Raw genomic sequence first — 22,511 nt, forward strand, 5'->3', positions numbered from 1 at the left:
GCTGCTGCCGCTGCTGCAGATGTCGATGATGATGATGGCCTCAAGTGAAAAACACTCACGCAAGCACGCGACGCACTTGGGGTATGGGCCAGGCCTGTGGCTGCGACTGGGCTGGGGGTTCATTCGGATGGGTACTTTACTTTAATAAAGTGCAGTCCAAATTGTGGGCCATCAGGAGGTTTGGAGTTTATACACTTTTAGAGGGTATAATGATGTTGAATAAATGTTTGAGAGCAACGAAGGAAACATTTCGAGCCTTTGATCCTAGAAAATTCGATCTTCTCGGCTATTTTTGTGAAATAAATATTTTATTTGATCTAAAACAAAATGCTAGTTGTGTCCACAAACATATCTGTATATACGCATCTATTAAAGAGTATCAAAAGCTTCGCACCACAAGGCTAGCTTTCCCTTTGTGTTGCTTTTGTTGCTGTGGTTGTTGGTGGTGGCTCTGTTTTTGCTGCCTCTGCTGCAGTTGCAGCCACCGTGGCGTCAATTATCGCCGCTGTACGCAAAGTGGGGCAGGCAAATAATAAAAACGCGCCCAAACGCAGTCGCCGTCAGGCTCAAAGCACTTCATTGTCAAATGAGCTTAAACACGCCCCTGGAGTGCCCCTGCCGCTGCCTCTGTCGCTGCAACTACCACAGCTCCATGTCTCTGCCTCCGGTCGGGCTGCATCTCCGTACGCCTCTCGATTCTCATTTTTCATTTATGCAGCGGCTCCAGCTCTCTTTGCTGCGTTTTCATTTTCATTTTGTTTTCTGCGCTGCAATCTTACCCTCTCTTGTGGGAGGGTATATTCATTTTAGTTGCCTACTCAGACCATAGAATTTTTTAATTAATTTTCTAATCATGGAACAAAAACTTCGCCGTTTTTCACGCCTCTCTCTGCAATGATGAGATGACAGCGAAGTGCGTGATAGATAATGGCAGCAAAGACAAAACGACTTCGAGGATTCTTTCTATTAAAAAGTTGATACACTAAAACGGAAAAATTAGAAAGGGTATTTGCTTATTTGTTCGGAATCTCTTACTTCACTTTTGGCGCTGTTTTGTTCGCCGTTTTCACGCCTCACTTGCCGCCTTGTTTGCCCCGTTCGCTGATTGATGGCGACTGCAGCTTCGACTTCAGTTCCGTCTCGGGCTCTGGGCTCCGTCTCCGTCCGTGTGTCTGCGTGTCCGCGCAGGTGTCGCCGCCTAATTAAATGAAGGCAACGCTCACGCATGCGTAACCCAATCGACAAACAGTAGAAGCAGCTACAGCAGCAGTGGCAGTGGCAGAGGCAACCGCAGCACGGACTGAGCCCCTCCTCCTTCATATCGCCCTTCGCGACGCATTGTTGAGAAAATGGGTCAATATGCAATTATTGCATTTTTCGCTCTGTGAGAGGCCCAGCTTCGCCGTCACTTGCGTCACACATGGAGTTCGCAATAATCATAATATGGCTACTTCACTTGGCAAAGCAATCAAGCCGAGGCCCCCAGAGCTGTTGATTTTGTTAATATTTGCCCAATGGCCTTCCCCGCCAGATTCCTCCACACCCACTGTTGTTCCCTGCTCACAATTTGTGGAGTCCGATGAGAGCCGCCACCACGCCACACCACGCAACTCAATATCATAATCGCTGCATGGGCTCCGGCACAGTTCTGCAAGGTACTCGTAATGAAGCGACGCCAGACTTGGGGAGCGAAGCAAATCTGTTCGATTTGCTCCAATTTCGGCTGTGGAACACGATTCTTCCTATCCAGAGATATGGAAATTTAATGCACTAGGACCGAAACTTTCTATTTAATTTCTTAAATTACATATATTAGATAAGTTTAAGTATGGAGTCGCTTTGACTTCCAACTTAATTTTGTTTGCAGTGTATTTGGTTATGCACTTCGAAATTGCTTGCAGTGTTCCCTTTCGTTGTTTTCTTTGCACTTTACCGTTTGTTATTGTCCACTGCTTATACCATCGCCATGCACGAACCGTCTTGTCCACTTTTTGTCTAATAGCTGTTTGAGAGAGAGAGAGAGAGCGATGATGTTCAAGAACAGATCAAAAGGGAGACGGAGAGAACATCATGCGAGCGTGTTGCTCTGAAGCAAGCTGGTTGGATTAATAGAGAGAGAGACAGAGACAGAGATGTATCGAAAGAGAGTTGCACACAATGGGAATCTGAAAAGGATGGTTCACGATGCTCTTCAGAACAGTTGTGTTATGGAAGCTTGAACAAGCAATTGCTCGCATGGGAGTTCTGCAAAGTGTAAACAAGATAATCGAAGGCGTGAACCCTGATGAGGAACACTGATAAAAATTCTTTTTAGCAAGAAATGGAATGGACTTTATATTAATTCAATCAATTTTGAAATCAAAAAAACCAAAGAGCTTTCCAATTAACCTTCCTCTCTACAGAGCACCTTTTAAAATAATGTCTAAATGTTTTTGTATAAAATGCTTTGAGTTAAAATTTCAAATTCAAAATTCGAATTTCTTTTGGCCCGCCGACGAATCAAAATTTCAGTGTTGGACATTCAGCAGCATGCGAGCCTTGTTGAATGGTGAAAGATATCTAAATTTGGTAAGATTCAAAAGAACCTGCCACCGAAAGTAGCTAATGCTGGAATCCTCTTAAGTAGTTCAGAAATTACCAACGTTTCTATAGCCAAAACAAGATCATGCTGCCACACAAATGCCTCTACGAGTCGGCCAGAAAGACACTTCAGTCCAAATCGGAGCAGAGTATCAAGATACCAGCATCCCATAGACCGTTCAGCTGGAAGGCGAGACCTGTCCACAACCCAGACCTAATCTCAACAATCTGCAGTGTGAGAAGAGCGTCTGGCAAGTGCAAGGGTCCCGCTAAAGATCCGCCCAAGGAGAGACCGCCCTCGTTTTGCAAACCAACTGAAAGCGAGCCACCGTGTTCGAAGGATCCCCCACCAGGCAAGAAGGCAGCTCCGTTTCGACAATCTACGTCACCGCCAATGAACAAAGAGTGTAAAAAGACTGAGGAGAAGCTGCCGTGTCCCAAAAAGGAACCTCGCAAGGAAAAGAAAAAGCCCAAAGATGCAGCAACAAAAGATTTGGCCCCAAAAGCCACTGTCCCTAAAGATGCAGCACCCAAACCTACTGCCCCCAAGGATTCTGCACCACAAGCCACTGCACCCAAAGTAGCTCCAAGCAAAACTGCTCCCACCAAAGATGCATCACCCAAATCATCTGCAATTCCTCCACCGCCACCGCCACCGCCTCCTGGAGTACCTGTAAATAAAGCAACGTCTCAGGCACCCCCAGTTAGAGCTGAACCATCATCATCCAAGCCCCCTCCACCACCACCGCCTCCGCCAGCCAGAAAAATACCTCCAGCAATGCCTACCCCTGCAGCTACAAAGCCAGCAATCACACAGTACAAATCCGCAATGCCCACTTCCCCCAGTCCCTGTGAAAAACCTCCAAAACCAAAAGATGAAGAGAAGAAACCGAAGGGTCCCCCCAAGAAGGAATCGTCCCCGAAAGTAAAGAAAGAGAAGCCAAAGGAAGTTCCAAACCCGTGCATGCTGGCATTTATGGAAAGGAATCGTCTCGGTGATAAAAAGCCACCTAGAGGAGGCTGCTATGCGGGTACGTCCTCACGCAAAGAAGGAACTCGTTCTCGAGGCAAGGCATCACCCAAAAAGGGACCCAGCTCTGGAGGCAAACCCTCTGCCAAAGAGGGACAAGCTAAACCCACCCCCAAAGAGGGACAAAGCAAATCCTCATCCAAAGCAAGACCCACAGCTGGAGGAAAGCCCGCTCCCAAAGAAGGAGCGAGTTCGGGAGGCAAACCTTCAGCCAAAGGGCCAGCCAGGCCCGCGGGAAAGTCCTCAGGCACAGGACCAGCCAGTCCAGCCGGAAAGCCAGCCTCTTCTCCGACAGTCAGCAAAAAAATGGCCACAGCAGCAAATGTCCAGCCGAAAGTCACGGCTCCACCAGCTCCTCCACCAGAACCCAAAGCAAAAACTCCTCCAAAGCCGCCACCACCACCACCGCCGCCTTTCGTGAAACCCTCGCCCAGCCAGTCCACCCAAGCCGGAGGCGATCAGTGCCACTGCGAGGCAAATACATCGCAGCTACTCTGCCAGCCGGTGGTGCCGCTGAAGGACACCATTCAGCGATATCTGTGCAGCATACAGCCGCTCCTGAAGCCCGAAGAATTCCCGGAGGAATATAAGCTAACCATCGAGTTCCAGGATGGCGAGGGTGCGCAGCTGCAGAAGCTGCTGGAGGATGTGGCCAAGTACAGCACCAATTGGCTGACTCCACGGTGGACAAATGCCGCCTACCTGGGCTACAGAGCGCCGGTTACCATCTTCTCGAGTCCCTGCCTGACCCTGCCCATGCAGAAATTTGAAACTAATCGGGACTACATGCTGTACACGGCCAAGGTGATCTATGGGATGTGCGAGTTCAAGGAGCTGGTGGACAACAATGGCATACCCGTGGTGAAGATGTGCTGCCACGATCTGGACAACAGTCAGTTCAGGAAGATCTTTGGCACGGTACGCAAGCCGGGACGCTTCTGCGATACCATCGAACAGTATCCAGAGTCGCAGTATGTGGTGGTGATCCATAGAAATAATGTAAGCAAATGTCTTACCCTGTAATTCTAAATACTAAATCCCTTTCGCAGTTCTTCAAGCTTCCCGTTTATGGTGCGGACTGCAAGATTGCTCATGTCCACAATGTGGCTGACCAACTGGGCAGCATTCTGCACTGTCCCATGGAGAGGGGCGAGCCCATTGGCCTGCTCACCCACGACAATCGCGACAACTGGGGCGAGGCGTACACTTATCTCTGCGGCTCTGAGGGCAACAACGAGTCGATTGTCCACGCCATCGAGCAGTCGCTCTTCATCGTCTGCCTGGATGACCGCGTGGAGGTGCCCGAACATGGCGCCAGTGCCGTGCTTGCTGCACAGCTCCTCCATGGCGGCGGCGGCCATCAGAACAGCGCCAATCGCTGGATGGACAAGACGATCCAGCTGATTGTCAATCCGAATGGCATGGCCGGCTTCTGCTACGAGCATGCACCCGCCGACTGCCAGCCACTGGCCATGCTCATGGACTATGTGCAGGGGAAAATGTAAGTCTTAAAAGCATCAAGCTACAGGGCTAATCTTCTGCATTTCCACTTTTCAGAACTCAACCAAATTATGGCTGTGAATGCTGCAGCAATTCCAAGCTGCAGGCAGCCACCGTACTCTGCTTTGATCCACTCAACCAATGCACGGATCTGTACCTGTGCGAGGCAAAGCGGAATATTGACAAAATCTGCAGCAGGCTGCAGTTGCACGTCTTCAAGTACGAGTGTCACGGGAAAGAGTTCATCAAGGCGCAGGGTTTGAATGCGGACAGCTACATACAGATGGCCCTGCAGTTGGCCTACTACAATCTGCACGGGGAGATGCCGGCCCAGTACGAGTCGGCACACCTGCTCATGTTCGAGGAGGGACGCACGGAGACCGTACGCTCCACCTCGAGGGAGTCCAGTGCCTTTGTCAAATCCATGACCTGCTGGCCGGGCACCAATAACAGGCGTTTGTTGGCTCTCCGCACCGCAGTGGACTCCCACCAGGAGCTGACCAAACTCGCTCTGCAGGGACGTGGCGTTGATCGACATCTGTTGGGGCTGCAGCAAATGGCCAAGGAGAATGGTCTCCCGATGCCCAAGTTCTTTCAGTCGAAGGGGTTCGTCAAGTCGGTCAGCTTCCAGGTGTTCAGCTCCCAGGTGCCCAGCAGATATGAATCCTTCATGGCGTACGGGCCACTGATCGCCAATGGCTATGGCTGCTGCTACAATCCACGCAGCAAGGACATGATATTCTCCATCTCGGCATGGGGCTCCAACAAGGAAACCGATCCAGTGCTCTATGGAAAAGCTATAGAGAAGGCCTTGAATACGATGCGCAGACTGATCATCCAGACGGGCGGTGATCGAGTGGGCGAAAATGTCTGCAAATGCGCAGACGAAAGACCAACCAAGTAGAGCCATCATATTGAATGTTCCCACATCCCCCTCAAGGCAAATACACTTTCGCAATCTTTCACTTTATTTCTGGCACAGACGAGAATGAGTATTCGGTGTATGCATTAGCCGAGAGCCAATTTAAGCGGGCTCGGGTCAGGGTCAGGGCCGGGCTTAAAAGCTAAAACAAAACGTATTACTCATGCACGAGACACGCTCACCTCTGGCACCGGCCCGGGCCGACACCACACGATCGTCGCAAGAACTTTGCTGGCCGATCGAGAGAATATTAGCCTGACTCAGGAACAGTAAGAGATGGAGAGAGCGAGAGACAGTGAAAGAGATCACTCAAGTACAGCCCGATCAGCTGAACGCCCACAGGGGATCGTGGAGAGAGATCAGCCACTTGCTAATTAATAAGGCAGTCGAGTCAGATGCATTAATTTATCATACGACATATAAGGAAAGAGAGATTTAGGGAGAGAGACAAACTCAATCGAAGATGAAGAATTCTAACAAATCAGATCATCATTCCATCATCAGACATCAGAGTTCTGCTCCCCCCACTGCCACCCATCCGCTGGACGACTGACCCACTTGCCTCATGAATGCGGCGCCTTCTTCTTCGGCCGCGGGGGCAAAGAGTCAACCCTCCGCACTGTCCCTTCCTCCTCCATTAGCTGCTCGGTTCTTATGCAACATTTGCAGATGCAGTTCGTTCTTCGTTCTCTCGCTTCTCGCTTCTCGATTCTCAGTTGTGTGCTCTTTTGCCGTTTGCAATTTTATTGCTAAATTAAGTAATTGGTCCAAGAAGCAGCAACTGCAGAGCTCCTCCATCGTGCCCACTCCTCTCTGGATGCCCTGCATTCGCTGTGGATTCTTGCAATCTAAACGTTGCTCCGCTTGTGTTTGCATTTGTATCTGTATTTGTGTATCTATTAGAACGTTGTCGGCCGCGGGGTATCTGCATCTGTGCATCGCGAGGCGGCGCGCACAATGGGAGAGGCATGAGAGGCGTGCTCTGTGTTGTTTTCTTTCCTCCGCTTTCCATTTCGCATGTATCGTGCAGATGCAGTTTGGACTCGGGGCAAGGGGGGTGCTGAATGCATGCCGCGAATAGCCGAAAGCAACAGAGGCAACAGATGGATTCGCAAATGCAACTGAATTTGGATGTGCTGCAGCTTGCGTAATGCGGCAGCTAGCAGAACGAATCATTCCAGGAATTTGTGACTTATTCCTCTGGCATCATTAGCCATAATTTGGCGGCCTTCTAATTGGGATACTGGACGCTCTGCTTCACTCTGTTCACATCAGTCGAAAAGTGTGATTCACACGGAGTTGGGGATCTGTGTCCGAGGCGTGGTCTCACGTGCAGCTCGTCATCGTTGCTGGCCATAATCTGATCTCATTTTAATCGCAGCTAATGAATGTCAACACTAATTGCCCACTTGAGTGGCGGCTGACTCCGCAGAGTGCGCAGCCCAAGGGGAGAAGGGACTGCCACTGCCCCCCACATGATTTCAAACAAAAGAAAATCAACTGACAACCAATGGAAAAAGAGCCAAACAAAAGGCTAACAAAAGTGCCGAAACCTAATTACTGGTTGCCATACCACATACGAAAGAGATATCTCTTGAAAGGGGCAGGGACTGCGTCACTTGGATGCCATTTAAATGACTTAATATTTACACAAATTTATACAAATTAATTAACCAATTAAGTGAACGTAGAGGAGCAAACCATGGGCCACAGAGCAGCTCCCTCCCTCACACGCTCATTAATCACAGAGCAGTCGTCTCTTTCGGTATTCATAAAGTGGAGATCCACACTTTGCCAGCACTTTGAATGCTAATGATCAGAGATAGAGATACAGAAAACAAACACCTTTAATTATATCAAATGTTGGTGTGTGCTCCAATGGTTTCTTAGACAATTTGCTAGTGGATGAAGTAATCGATCTTGGCAGTTGTCAACTCCAGAAGAGCCTCTTAATAGGGGTCCCAGTAACTTCTCCCTCTCTTTACTAAACTGCAGACATGTAGAATAAAATGAAAACTGCAGCCACATGGCGAATGAGTAATCGCGAGGCAAAGCAAAGCCTTAAAGCCATTTATGGTGCCCCTGCAGCATCGATCGATGCGCGGCCACTTGGACAACGAATTCGATTCAACGACTCTCTCAGACATTCTCCGTTTCACTGGCTTTCCGTTTGTCTGTTTCTCTGTTTCTCTGTTTCTCTGTTTATCTGTTTGTTTGTTTGTTGGCTTTCGATTTCGATTTGGAAGCATTTGGTGCCTTGTCATGCTCCATGCTCCATGCTGCTGCAGTTTGAGCCTCGCAGATCTTTACTCGTGTTTGTATTCCAAGTAATTGTCGATGCTGCCGATGGCTGATGATGTCACCTGTAGGTGGCTGGCTGGCTGGCAGGCAGGCAGGCAGGCAGATAAATGGAGGTACGAGGGGCCAGAGGTGAACTTTTGCAGCAGTCATCGTCGCCAGTTGTTGTCGTTGATGGATTTGCTGGCATTTTGTCTCGTCTCGTCTCGGCTGGGATTGGATTGGATTGGCTTGCTTTGATTCTGTTGGGTCTGGCACTGGCTCTGTGGAGTGGATGCTCTTGTCTTGTGCCCCTGTGCCTCTTGTTTGTAGTTGCGTTCTGTTCTGGTGGTGGTTCTGCTGCTGCCGCTGCGCATTTTGACCAATTTTAGCCAAACTCAATTAGTCTTAACTGATGTTTCGTTTGTGTGCTTTTTATAGAAACCCAAGGAGCGGGTGTTCGTTCTGTCTTTATTGGCTTCTGATATCATTGGGGTCAAGGTCAGCGGTGGAATCGGCACCAAAGACTCGGACACTGCCAATCCCAGTCCCAATTTCAATCCCCAAAAGCAAGGCAAAGCTTTTGCCGCTGCGCAATTCAAAGAAAGCCGTGCACATAAATTCAGATTCAGATAAATATATTATATACAGAGAGACATACATATGTACATATACCTAAACTTGAGCCCAAGTTGGAGCCTGAGGCTGGAATCGAATTCAATTCTCCGTCTGGGCAACTCTTTAATTAGCATTGAAATTAAACTGGCGGTGCGGTGCCTTTTTCTTTCATTTGTCGCATTACCTGAGCGAGAGACGACTGACTACTCCTCCATTCAGTCAAATCTTCCCTTCCAAGTTGCCTCCCCGCCCGATCTCGTTCATTCCAGTTCCACTCCCCGATCGACCGACTAATTCTTCTTTAAACAAACTGAGGAGCAGCCCCGAATCTTCTTCTTTGATGCGAGTCAAAAATCTTCATAAACACGCTAACAGAAAAGAAGAAAAAGACAACAACAAATGTTCTTTTGCCGACGACCTTGGAATTTCGTTTCATCTGCTTTTGCCTGCTGCTTCATTTTATGGCCTCTCCTCCTCGGATTTTTTTATTTATTAATTCGTAATGCCATTTCATGTCTGGCCATTCGGAATCCATAAAAAGTTTCAGTTTTCTTTGACTTTTGTTCGGCAAATATACTTTTTTCCTTGTTTTTTTTTCGGTGGAGTGGAACGAGCGAGCGTTGCCCCAGAAGAATCTTCAGAATGCAAGTGCCCAGAAGCCCAGACAATTTCCTCTCTAGTATCTGCAAAATTGCGCAAGCAAACAGATACTCACACATACACACACACACACACACACCCAGATACACAAAGATACTTCTACTGTGGCTATGGCGATGCCGTGGCTTCTTTGACTTCATTTTCGTTTTCATTTTTTGCATTATTTTGGTTTTCCGCGGCCTGCATTCGGCGCCGCCCTTCCATTCCCCCGTTTTCAGTGTCCAAACCGCATCTGCACGATACATTCGAAATGAAATGTAAACGTGGGGACAGAAGGGAATGCAGAGGAAAGAAAACAACACAGAGCACGCCTCTCATGCCTCTCCCATTGTGCGCGGCCGACAACGTTATAATAGATACACAAATACAGATACAAATGCAAACACAGGCGGAGCAACGTTTAGATTGCAAGAATCCACAGCGAATGCAGGGCATCCAGAGAGGAGTGGGCACGATGGAGGAGCTCTGCAGTTGCTGCTTCTTGGACCAATTACTTAATTTAGCAATAAAATTGCAAACGGCAAAAGAGCACACAACTGAGAATCGAGAAGCGAGAAGCGAGAGAACGAACTGCATGTGCAAATGTTGCATAAGAACCGAGCAGCTAATGGAGGAGGAAGGGACAGTGCGGAGGGTTGACTCTTTGCCCCCGCGGCCGAAGAAGAAGGCGCCGCATTCATGAGGCAAGTGGGTCAGTCGTCCAGCGGATGGGTGGCAGTGGGGGGAGCAGAACTCTGATGTCTGATGATGGAATGATGATCTGATTTGGGAGAAGACTTCTGCTGGCACTCGACCACTCGATTCGACTCGTCACCTAACAACTACCGCTGCCAATTCCCCCCAACTGCCAGTCTGACTCGACTGACTTTTTAATTAGCGACTAAGACAACGACTGATGTGACTGATCTCCCCTGCAGCCCCGTGGGCGTTCGGCTGCACTTGAATGATCTTTCTCTCTCTCACTCGCTGCCCATATCTTTCTTTCCCTGAGTCAGGCTAATATTCACTCGATCGCCGACCAAGTTCTGTTCGGAGGGACCCGGCCAAAGGTGAGTAATAAGTGAGAGATCGTATATGGCTTGCCTCTGTGGATGTTTCCACAGAAATTGCCAAGTTTTTAGTTGAATGTTCACCTTGAACTTGACCAAAACAGTGGGACAGAGGCAGAGACAGCGGCAGACACAGCGACAGCGACAAAAAGGTAATGAGTTAGATGGATTTAAATTGTTTGAATTTTCCATCTATCTTTCGGTTTGTTTCGTTTTTGCAGTTGCATTTTGGCGCCGCTCAACGAAGCTGAACGAATATTTAAATGCTGAAAAATATTTCTGCCATTTGGCTAAACAAATATGAATGCGAATTCGTTTGGTGGGACCACCTCACCCACAGTGAGAGATGATGACGATTTTTGTTGGCCTGGCCAAAAAGCAGAAATACGGCAAAGTAATTACGTGAATCGGAGGGGGGAGAGAGACTGGCGGAGAGGTACGAGAGAAAGAGCGGAGAATCGACAGCAGGTTATGCAAGTTCAAGGCCAAAAACTCTGCATTAATTATAATTATTTTTGCATTTGTTAAGCGCAGAGAAGCAGCAACAACAGCAACAATGTTAATTGTCTGGGGGCGCAAATGCAAAAGAGGAAAAACAGGTAAATGCAGAATTTAACAGCAACAAAAACGTTAATTTTTAACCAAATGTGGTAATTAATTGTGGCCAGAAAGCAGTGGTAAAGGCCCTGCAGGGTTAATGCCATGGACACGTGACAAAGAACTCAAACCCTCTTTGAACCAGCCGCTGATGTAACCCCACACATAACCCCCTGCAGAATAATTTAACTAGTCGTAACACACTCTCTCTTTAAGCCTTCAATTTCTGGCTATCCGAAGAGCTTTCGTTTCGGCAAACTCCAACACTTGCGATGACCCAAGACGAGCTAATTTTTATCGCTCTATGACACACGAAGTACAATGAAGAGCAGCCCAAACAACACACGTAACCCGAAGAGACTTGAAGCGTTGTTCGACTGTAAATGGACTGCAGTTTGGCCCTGTACAGGGGAAAGTTCCCTCTGAGCATTGCGCTTGGAAAGAAGCACGTACTTGAGTTCTCTCTGGGATGGGATTGGTATGGGATTGAATTGGATTGGGCTGGGTTGGGTGTCGTGTCTGCTCCTCCTTGGTCACAGTTCCACTTTTGTTATCTGTGAAATATTTGGCACAAGAGCCGCGATATCTGATATCGTTTGCACGGATTTCGGATAGGACAGATAAGCGACATTCAGCGACTCTTCCTCCGATTGCTAAACAAAAGAATGAAATTGCTGAGGATGGAATCTGGGGCTCAGCTGATAAGCAGGGCACCAAATTCAATTTGCCATCCATTGATGGGCAGCGATAAGAACTCAGAAGAGGGGAGAGAACTGCCAGAACAGGGGGCTTAATGCCAACGATTGCTCTGTCATTATGACTTAAGAGTAAGAACAGACCATAAAGTGTGCTCTCCCTTTGGCTCATGGCTGAGTGGGGCAGTGGTGCCATCAGCCATTCGCCATGCGCCATCCGCCAGCCAAGAGTACGAGAGGATGGACGGACACCGAAAGAGATTCAGTGACATAATAAATAAATTTAATCAGTTGGCTGCGTAAAACGCTTCCGTTGTTGTCTCTCCACTGCCGAGGAGGAAACCGAATCGGATTCTAAATCAGCTTTAAGTTCTGCCCCGCCTTCAGCGCGTGGTCCCTCCAGGGGAATGCCTCAGCTCCAGCTCGGACTTGTCTTGGTGACTCGTGCCTTCGATTCTGACTCTTGGTTTACTTTGAGATTCCACTGTCTCTGGCTGTTTGTGCTTCTTGCAGATGATTGTTGCTGCTGCTCCAAGAGCTGCCGCTGTCATCAGTTCATATTTTGAGTGTTAAGTAGCGTTTATTTCTTTCAATTCCTCCTGTTTTACGACCCACTGTATCTCCACATTCTCTGTGGGGTTATCTCCGCCAGACTCCCCATATCTGTGCTTCTGCTTATTGTGTCTATTGAGGCTCTGATGGCGGTTCACATTGCGTATGCGTAGTCGAGGAAGAAGACTAAGACAGTGTCTGGGTCTGGGTATGGGGTTCAAAGGGCAACTGTGGTGTGACACTGAGCAGAGTGTTCGTAGCCAGCAGCTAACATACTTTTCCAATTATTTGACGCACTCTCACACATATTCCCCACGACTTTGCCAACGTTTTTATTAACACATTTCATTTGATGGCTGGCAAACGCGTTGTCGCTGGGGTTTTCCATGATTTTTCCCCTTTGTAAAATGTAGCTTCCTCTTCGTTGATTGTTTGCTTGTTTGTTTGTTGGGGGGAGGGGTTTAATCCTTAATTAAAATCATGATAATATTTAAAGGCCCAACATAAGCGCGCGCACATCCCCCGCAAAAGAAAAGTGAAATTTAATGGGGAAATGTATTTAATTGAAATTTAAATGCCCGTGAACAATCCTCTTGGCTGCCGCCTCCTGACAATGTCCGCAATTGCACAATTGTGCGGCTTTAATTATTTACAACTCCACGTTGGTTTACCATATGTTGTCTGCGGGCAAATAATTAGCAAACGGTAAAACCATTTAAATTTAAGTCAGAATATAAACTTCAAATTGTGTAATTGTATACTGTGCATGTGTGTGTGGGTGTGAGTGTGTGAGGCAGGTGAATTTGCATAGTAATTGCCATTGAAATACACGTAATTAATTGTTCCATTCGCTGGAAATGAGGCAACATTTTGTTTGTTTTTTGATTGATTTGTCGTAGATTGAGATTGTCGCTTCCACTCAGAGAAAAAATGCGCAGAATATTCAATTCAATATTCGGTTTTCAAATTTGAATATGAAATATATTCCATTTAAATGTATTTTATTTACTATACTTAAATCAAACATTCTTATAATAATATCAAAATGCAGTGCATATTTATGTAAAAATATACGTACATATGTACATATGTATGTATGTATATGCAAATCTAAATTTAATCTATTCAATTCTCATGCCTTTTTTGTCTGGGTGTATGTGGACGTTTTTGAGGGAATGGGTAGGATGGTTGAGGTGTGGGAAATTCAATTAAATTTGTTTACAAATCATGTAATGTTTTGTTTTGAGGGTACAGGAACAGGACTATCATTTTATAGTTCAGCAAACCAATTTAAAGTGATACAAAATATTCTAATATATTTTCTATGGTTTAACACGTGTATGCAGATGATGTAAGTGTGTTGGAAATAAATTCAACCCCTCTGTAAAACCCGTTTGCAGTCTTATTAATTTGCTTTATAAATTTATTGAATTTTTAGACTTAAATAATACTTAATAAATTTATTAAATTCATAATAGGCTTTGTAAAAGTAAACAGCATTTTTACACGATAAACGAGTATAGACGTAACTCTTATAATTAATAACTAAAACTATAACTCATCATCCAAGTTTGTAAATATATTTTTAGACGTTTACCCATCCCAAAGTGAATCAATTCACCGACAACCTTGACCCATTTGCTGTTTGATCTGAACTGACGTCATCATTTAGTTTGAATAGAGAGAGAGAGAGAGAGTGAAACTCGCAGAGAAACCATTACTTTCACTGAATTCAATTATCAGCTAAATACAACAATTTATGCTAAAACGTTGAACAATAAAAAAGGAGGAACAAGTCCAGCGTTTGAGACATAAATTAGCATATTTATGCGATGGTCAAGCCCAGAATTCAGAGTTCTGTGTTAATTACTGAAAACGAATCTTAAGACGAAACCAGTTCTACATAACTTGACAAAAATGAAAACAGTTTCGATTTCCGCATCATGAATATAATTATATTTCAAAAGCCATGTTTGTAGGGAAACAAAATCAGAATTGCATGAGCTGGAAGCTCGTGGGGGGAGAATCCGAGTCTGAGTTGGAACCACTACTGGAGTCCCTGCCATTAAAGTCGATGGCTCTGCCATTGCCAATGTTTTCAAATGCTTCAAGTCGCTTCAGGATCGCATCGGTGTCGGCACTGTGCGCACTTTCGCCCCATTTCAAGTTCTCAAAGCTCTCATCGCTATCACCTAGGCCTCGTCGTCCTCCGATGTGCTGATATGTGTCCGGTGCAGCGACCACCGAATAGATTGCCACACAGAGCATCAGTAGTCCCAGAATCGATTGCATTTTCCGCTCTTAGCTCGGGCAACACTTGACTGAATGTCAGTTGTCAGCCACAGTGCTGGGCTTTTATAGCCTTGTCTCTGGGCTATCAGCAAAGCTCAATGATTGACATTACATATACATGTAAATATATGTACGTAATTATCAGGAATCTTTGGTCTGGGAAAATCCACGGCAAGCTCCGAGCCTACATATATGTATGTAGACACGCAGTTAATTGATAACTTAAGTGAGTGTCGGACTTAAGCGCTTGGACTAGCTGCCAATACTCTCAGTGTAGAGTAAGAATGGCAAGAATGTTTAGCTAAGTTTTTATACATATGTTGGAAATAATTTACATACATAAGCTTTGAGTATTTCAGAATTACTACTTTTGTCTGTTTTGTATACTAAAATTGTATTAGAATTGTATTAAAATCATATTATAATTATTTCATCATCTTGTTGTCAAGTGTTGAGTCACATCCTTATCATCAGGCAACAAGTAATCTTCTGGAGAAGTCGTCTCATCATACACTTCGCTGGAATAATCAATTCCAGCAATGGACTCCCACCAGACCTTGGCACGTTCCTCCATGGCATTCATGTACTGCTCTGCACTGTTGTCGTCCTCCTCCAGTTGCTGGTTAACGGGCTCCAGCACGGGCTCTGGTGGATGAGGCACTGCCAACACGGCAGACACCAAACCGCACAGCAGAATTATAAGAAAGTAACTCTCCATGATGTTCAGTTAGCTGCGGGAAACTGCAGTTTTCAATTAGATGTTCCTCGTTTTTATACATAGCTCACCGCGATCGGCGAGAGTTCTTTCTCTTTCTGGGATTTGCACTAGTTGGGGGAATGCCCCCCAACCCCCAATCAAAAGCGGGTTTCTTATTGATTCCAAGCTGAGTCAGCCTAAACATGCATGGCATCAACGACGTGTTGTTGCCTGCGGTGGAACGGTTATTCAAATAAGTCTACGCCTGGGCCACAGTCGATTAAACTCAGCCGCAGGTGCAGCTCCAAAGTAAAGATCGAACTTTTAAGTATCCATTTTTTAGTATTCACATTGAACATACTGTTAACATACTTGCTGCAGAGACTGTCTCACCACAGTTGGCAGGCCATAAAAACGCTGTGCATAGACCCAACGCGTCGATGCTGTTGGCAACCCCTAAATGACTTGACTACCCACCATCGACCACTTCACTTCGCTTCGTTGCTTCAATCCCTCTTCCACAGCTCTGCTTCTTCCATTCTCTCTCTCTCTCTCTGCTCCTCTGCTCCCTCTGCTCTCGCTGCTCCTCTGCCACTTTATTCAATTTTCCAAAGCGAGCGCACATCCCCATTCCATCCAGCTACAGTGTGCTCACGAGGCTAATGCCCTTTTATGGCTTTGGAGTGTGCCGCATCAGCAAAAGCAAAGTTGCAGCAGCAGCCAAGCCAGCTCCTAGCCATCGTACGAACAAGACCATTAGATGCGGCACACAGCTCCATCCTCGACTCTGATTCGTGAGGCTGCAGCTCATTATACGAGTACACCATCCCCTGAGCGTTGAAAGCAAGCACAGAGACTTGTCTCTAAATATGTTTCACATTTGCATCATCATCATCGTCATCATCATCCTCATCGTGGGAGTCTGTCTGTTGCCTGGGGCTGATACACCACAGAAATCAACGCCAAGTGTTATACCAAATCAGTGTCATTGGTTTTACTAAACATTTTCTCTGCTTTCAGTTTTCCTTTATTACTTTTGAATTGTTTATTCAGAGAAGTTTGTGCAGGTTGCCCGATCTTCTTTAACACGCACCACCACACTTTCGGATATGTTGTTGACCCTCAGGATCTCCAAAGCCCTTTTAAAGGTGACAACAGTGGGTTTCTTATTTCGTGTATGGGTCCGAAAGACCACTGCAACAGATTCAGGATATAAGAAGGCATTTTCCAGCGTTAATACTCACTCAAAAATGAATCGTCATCCTTCTCGCATCTGTAAATAACTAAAAACTTGTCGTTATCCGTAGAAATGACATGCTCTTCCATAGCGGATCGGGCAACTATTCGGGGCAAAGTTTCTATTAAACATAATGGGAGTCAGGTTATGTCCAATTGTATCAAGGAATATTTTAACGATTATTACCTTTGATGCACTTGTCCCTGTCTTCGCGCCGAGCCTGTCCAAGGGGCGGTGTTAGGGCAGTCAAAAACCAGTTTCCATTTAGCTTAAATTAGGATAAAGTAAAGCTGCAATTTTAAGTGGAACAAATTCTTACCTTTTTGGAGTCGATCAATGCAATGTCTCTGCGCAACAATTTTGGACACTCGACCACCTTTAGCATGGGTAATATTTCATTGTGTACCATATCCTTCATCTGATTGTACTTTCTTATATAGGCGGAATTCGGTGAGCCATGTTCTTCGCCCTCAACGTGACCGTTCACCACATGAAATGAACCAAATCCCAGGCAAGCCAGTACCAATAATGTGCTAAAAAAACGTTTCGTGAGTATCTGCTGCTGAGTATCTGGTTGGGTATATTTCAACTTACATTTCCGGATACATTAGCATGTTCTTTGCTGAAGGGCTGTCTCGGTTATGAGCTCATCTCGAACTGGGATTTGTTATGGCTTTTGATCTTTAACTGGTATGATTATGTTTAGCATTTGACACACTATTTTCTGGGGATCTGCTGTATCCAATTGCATTTATGGGGTGAACTACAACGAATTCTTTCATTTCCAAACTTATTATTCCTACGATATCCAGCCATTTCTTAGTTACCAGTAATAAACCTCGCTTCACTTTAATTCTTCAAGTTTTCCATTACTTAACCGCTCAATTAGCTTTATGTTTAACCAATTTGTTAATATTAAGGCCTTCAATATAATTTAATACCTCTCCACAGGCATTTAAACTAAACTTGTTAACGACTTCTAATCGAAATACATAATTTTTGATGGAATGTGCGAGTCTGCATTTTGAGAATCTCATCGAAACCAAACTGGATTTCGAGTCAACATGCGTTGGACAGCCGCCTAAGCCCACATAAATACTGGCTTACGTATGTTCGCTTATTTTCTGTATAGAACCTTAGCGAGTGTCATAAAACCGAAATTGCCCAAGCACTCTGGCCATATATGTAAGTATGTGCGAGTATGTGCGACTGACTGCCTGTCAAAATTAACATTTCAGTCACACAATGACCTTCACCTAGAAGCCATCAAAGCGTACCCAAGAGGCGGCCCAGCCCGGGCTCGGTCGGAAACCAAAACCAAACCAAAACCAAAACCAAAGCCAAAACCAACTTCAACTTGACGACCAAAAAATATAAAGTAAAGCCAATCCAAATAACCAGACAAAGCCAGAGCAGATCCAATGCTGGCCTGCTCACTGCCTGCCTTTTGCTCAGTCGGTCGCGTAATTTTGCTTTTGGAGCTACTTGATTAGCACGCTCTGAGCCATGTTTAAACGTGGGCTGTTTAACCAAACGGCAGCCCAGACCAGACACCGACCGACCAACCAACCGACCAACAGACCAACAATATTGCGAACAGAATTCGACTAAAGACCACACTAAAGACTTTGAGGCAAAAAAAAGCGTGCGAGTACGTGCCGCTGATTAGTAAAACAAACAAATTAAATTGGTTTCTGTTTTTGCTGGAACTCTTCGGGTTACGTTTCTCGGTCCGTCGCTCTTCTGTAGAGCTTGCGGCTAAGAGCTAGACAAAAGAGAGGCACGGCTACGAAAGAGATGTGTAAAGAGTTCAAAGAGAATTATGACAGAGCTCAAGAAAGAGAAATCCAAGTTTTACGTACATGCTCGTATTTGGTCGCACTTTTGTTCGGTTTCTTTGGCTAGCTTTAGAGGTGAAGAACCATTCATGGAACACATGTGAAAATATTTAATTATTTGCATACAATACAATAAATTTCTTTCTTTCTTTTTGTGGAACTTATAAAATAGGGATGGTAAACTTTGATTAGGAAGAGTGACGTACAAGAGTTTTAAACAATTAAAATTAGGTTCTGAGGAGAATTAAAGAAACAAAGCTAATGCGTAGACGGCCTCAAATATTTGTCAACACAAAGAAACAGCCTTGAAAATTGGCAATTATATCTTTAATCAACAGGTTTAGAGATTTCAAACCCAATCCGAAAACATCTTTTGTTTTGGGAACTACAAAATTAACAAATACAAAACAAATTTCTTTTCTGCCATCGAAATGTAAGTTTAATAAATTAAGTTCAAATGTAATTCAATTCCAGCAGCTTGAAGTTTGCTCCATTCCACTTGCATTTTCTTTAACCAAACGTAACCACAATGATTACTAAATTGACTAAAAGATTAACTCTTTTGACCATCAAGGTTCAGTTGAGATTGCTTTGATCTCCAGCAACTTGGCGGCTACTGGTCTTGGCTTGGGTTATAAGCAGGCGGCAGGCACCTGTTGCTCATTGAAATGAGAATTCAAATGAATATTTATATAAGAGTTGTTGGCTAGCATGGGACTGGGACTGGGACTGTGATTGGATTGCATTGTGATGAGGAGAGTCAAACGTCTGGCGCAGTCTTGGCTTTATGGCATGTGGCATGATGGTCTGCCAGAGGAGAGGCAGAAACGAGGAGGGTTTGTCGTAGTCAATCCAAGCCAAATCAATATGCAGGCCGCGGCTTTGACTCAATTCTTATTTTGTGCGAGACGTCATTAAAAGCCGCAGCAGTTTTGGGGTGGAGGGGATTTAACTTGGGCTAAGCCCATTACTGGACACCAGGTTGGGTAACCACGCTATCCCCCGGCTGATGCTACTGCTGGCTGCATTGTTCTCCATGGCGTTCTTAACGAGCGCAGCATGCAAAACAAGGCCCAAGACGCCATTTGGCCAACAGAGAGACAGTCAGGCGAGAATCGCAGAATCGTTTTTATGGTCGATGCGCTCTGTGCATGATAATCAACGGGCTTAGGGTGACTCTGTCTCTGAGTGGTTCTGTTGCTGGTACTGGGTACTGGGTATTGGTACTGCTCCCTGGTACTGGATGATTGTGCGCACGCGCTCATAATCAAAGAGTCTGCCCCCTGCCACCTGCTCTCTGAGCACTGAGCACTGCCACTGGCACTTTATGATGGATGGAGCGTTGGCAAGTGATTCGCCTTGACGTTGATGCCCCATCAAGGAAAATTATTGCGTGCGCGCAATTAAAACTAAAATAAAGTTGCAAAAATATGAATCCAAACAAATTTGCATCAGCTCAAACACTGGACAATGCATTCATTCCCTTCAGCTGGATGAGTCACGTGTTAATTGTCAGTCAAAGTCCCTGAAATGATTTATATACTTCCATGCCAAATGTTTGGGTTTTGGGTCCAAGCATCAGTGTGAAATTTTACATACATATTTACCTTCCTTTTAACTATCTGTTCTTTATGTTTGAAAGTTTATCAGTTTGATTAAGCAACAAATAAAACACAGCAACAGTTTCCTATCAATTGATGCCAAAGTTTAATTGAGATTTTTTCTGCACAAATTTACACGTTTACTCGCAGCATTCTCTTGCCAATTCAATTACAGTTGGGTTAAATGCTTTCAAACAGATTCAACTGTTTAAATTGGCTTTTGTGTTTAAATATCGTTTTATTAAAACCATTTGGTTTGAGTGATTAATCCCCGCATGTTTCGTGTGCTGTACAATCAGATTTTATGTTGCAATTTTGACATTCATCAACTGCTGAATCAATTTTTTGCATGTTCTCGCACCTTTTGCCAACTAGTCCAGCATTGAAGCGTTAACTTTTCAGTTATTTCTTTTTTTCATACATATGTGTCATGCATTGAAAAAAAATGTTTCTTTTATTTTGAGAGCGGAAGCTGGTGTCGTTCCACGGACAACCGCCTGGACTCTGGCGCTTAACAGCGACATTGTTGACATATCTGGACAGTTGGATCGCAGCGTCTCGTGTCGCGGTGCGATATTGTTGGCAGTTCCATTCTGTGTTGGGTCTTGCTGCCCGGGAATTGGTGTTTATTTGCCGGATTCTCTTTTGAATTTATGGCCAAGCTCTGGGAGCATCGTTAGGCGCAGTGGCAGAGGAAGAACTGACTGACAAACAAGCCTAAAATGTTGTCAGCGATATGTGCAAAGCATGTTCAGCATCATGCTGTATGTATGGAAAGGACTCCCATTCCGCCAAAGTGTCCAACATAATTTATTTAGAATATTATATTAGTTTTGGCTGGCGGGTGTGGAGTTTAAAGTGTGGAATTCTAGGTAGCAAACGAAGGTAGACATTTATGTATTTGGATTAATAATTGAATGAACATACACATTTTAGGCATTCTCTGCGTCTGCGTCTTGCCAAACTTTCTTACACTTGATAGCAGGGGTCAGAAGTAGCCTCCAAAGCTCGTATTGTTCGTGTGGCTGGATTTCGTGGATGCTAATCGCGTTGCGGACGCTGCACGGTAATAATGCGATGCGAACATTGCGAAATTTTGCAGCGTGCACCCTGCTAATATTCAATCTCTCGGCCATTATGCCCGTGATAAAGATATCCTCCTGTGGAAAGTAAGAAGAACTAAGCGATTGCATGTAAAGCTCTTGTACAATGTCTCTGGTGAGGAGGTATGCTCCTCCGGTGGCATACTTTGGGAACTCTAAGCCCTCAAATTGATGATCTGGCATAGAGTTTCGTTCAGGCTGCTGCCCCTCCACCACGCGACCATAAATGGTTCGCTTATCGCTGTGGCCGTCTATGAATTCGAGCAGTCTAGGAACATTGATGAACATATCGTCGTCGGTCTTTAGGATGTACTTCGCATGAGGGCAGTGCGCATCTACCCATTCCAGCAACGATATTGTCTTTAGAGTGAGATTTAAGTACGAGTCTATGAAGTGTCCACGTATCATATCGCCATACAAATAACTCTCCTCATTGAGAGCCTTGTTTAGTTTCCAATCCTCTGCGCGTCCAAGGACAAAGGCCATGCCCACATCTCGCCTGCTTGCAAAGTGCATCCAGGTCTGTCGGATGGACATTCTCTCCATAAAGTGGAGCTGGGCTGAGGTGATCAGAATGAGCAGCTTTACAAATATTCCCCCGTCCCTGCATATCCGCTGGTAATCAATCCCTTTCTTGAGATGGCCAGGCTCGTAGAGGGTAATTGTAAGCACAGGATGGACAAGTATTTCGGGGGCAGCACTTGGTTCTTGTAAGCTGCTACTGTCATTAAATTTACTTACACAAGGCACAGCCACAGCTCTGAGTGATTTTTCCTGCTTGCGTAAGTTTTTCTTGGATTTTCTTTGGTTTCTAATAAGTTTTTGACATTTTTGATGGTGCTCTCATGATGGGTGCTGCCGTTGCCTGAAACTGATATGTGTGCCATCGAAAAACCTCCAACGTTAGCCATCGCTGATGCCGAGAACGAGGTGTAAATGAGGGTATAGATGGTAGTGAGAATGACAGAACTTAAAATCATATAGAACTTCCATCTGTTGGTGCTTAGATTACCCATGACAGCATGGTTTCTAATGTGAAGTTTCGGCAGTCGGAACCTTTTTTGTCGGGGCACACTTGGCTCTGCATTTTTTCAATCAAATTTCTAAAATAGGAAAAGGTTTTCCTCTGGCTGTTCATCTATTCATTATGTAATCCCTTCAGCCAGTAAAAGTTCTAGCTATGGTTATATAAGATGAATTTTAAATATATTCCATTGTTTGATTTAAAAATATTCTTCGTTCTTTTTTTATTGCTTCACTGAT

The 22,511-nt window shown here is 45.2% G+C and overlaps 3 protein-coding genes across 3 annotated transcripts; 1 reads left to right on the forward strand and 2 right to left on the reverse strand.

Annotated features, from left to right (window-relative positions):
• Positions 1-2,426: 2,426 nt before the first annotated feature.
• LOC117901763 (carnitine O-acetyltransferase) lies at positions 2,427-6,080 on the forward strand. Its single transcript, XM_034812651.1, has 4 exons — positions 2,427-2,568; positions 2,627-4,609; positions 4,660-5,111; positions 5,168-6,080. Exons 1-4 carry the CDS (start codon positions 2,530-2,532, stop codon positions 6,012-6,014), a joined length of 3,321 nt encoding a protein of 1,106 aa, XP_034668542.1. The 5' UTR covers positions 2,427-2,529; the 3' UTR covers positions 6,015-6,080.
• Positions 6,081-16,480: 10,400 nt separating this feature from the next.
• Positions 16,481-17,407, reverse strand: LOC117900587. The gene is made up of 5 exons (XM_034810997.1): positions 17,301-17,407; positions 17,026-17,239; positions 16,893-16,974; positions 16,714-16,827; positions 16,481-16,663 (listed from the first exon to the last, which is right to left on the reverse strand). Exons 1-5 carry the CDS (start codon positions 17,318-17,320, stop codon positions 16,515-16,517), a joined length of 579 nt encoding a protein of 192 aa, XP_034666888.1. The 5' UTR covers positions 17,321-17,407; the 3' UTR covers positions 16,481-16,514.
• Positions 17,408-21,077: 3,670 nt separating this feature from the next.
• Positions 21,078-21,785, reverse strand: LOC117901226 (N-acetyllactosaminide beta-1,3-N-acetylglucosaminyltransferase 4-like). Its single transcript, XM_034811897.1, has one exon. The coding sequence runs from the start codon at positions 21,783-21,785 to the stop codon at positions 21,078-21,080; it is 708 nt and encodes a 235-aa protein (XP_034667788.1).
• Positions 21,786-22,511: the final 726 nt, after the last annotated feature.

This window comes from Drosophila subobscura, chromosome U (assembly GCF_008121235.1).
Source record: "Drosophila subobscura isolate 14011-0131.10 chromosome U, UCBerk_Dsub_1.0, whole genome shotgun sequence".
In the NCBI taxonomy this organism is placed as follows: domain Eukaryota; kingdom Metazoa; phylum Arthropoda; class Insecta; order Diptera; family Drosophilidae; genus Drosophila; species Drosophila subobscura.

Bases quoted from the DNA above. Each gene is read 5' to 3' on its own strand.
- LOC117901226 (XM_034811897.1), bottom strand. From the start codon at position 21,785: ATGTCCATCCGACAGACCTGGATGCACTTTGCAAGCAGGCGAGATGTG.
- LOC117901763 (XM_034812651.1), top strand. From the start codon at position 2,530: ATGCGAGCCTTGTTGAATGGTGAAAGATATCTAAATTTG. The intron at 2,569-2,626 runs GTAAGATTCAAA...CCTCTTAAGTAG, and splicing joins GTGAAAGATATCTAAATTTG to TTCAGAAATTACCAACGTTT. The intron at 5,112-5,167 runs GTAAGTCTTAAA...TCCACTTTTCAG, and splicing joins GACTATGTGCAGGGGAAAAT to AACTCAACCAAATTATGGCT.
- LOC117900587 (XM_034810997.1), bottom strand. From the start codon at position 17,320: ATGCTAATGTATCCGGAAAT. The intron at 17,240-17,300 runs GTAAGTTGAAAT...ACGTTTTTTTAG, and splicing joins ATGCTAATGTATCCGGAAAT to CACATTATTGGTACTGGCTT. The intron at 16,975-17,025 runs GTAAGAATTTGT...TCCTAATTTAAG, and splicing joins CATTGATCGACTCCAAAAAG to CTAAATGGAAACTGGTTTTT.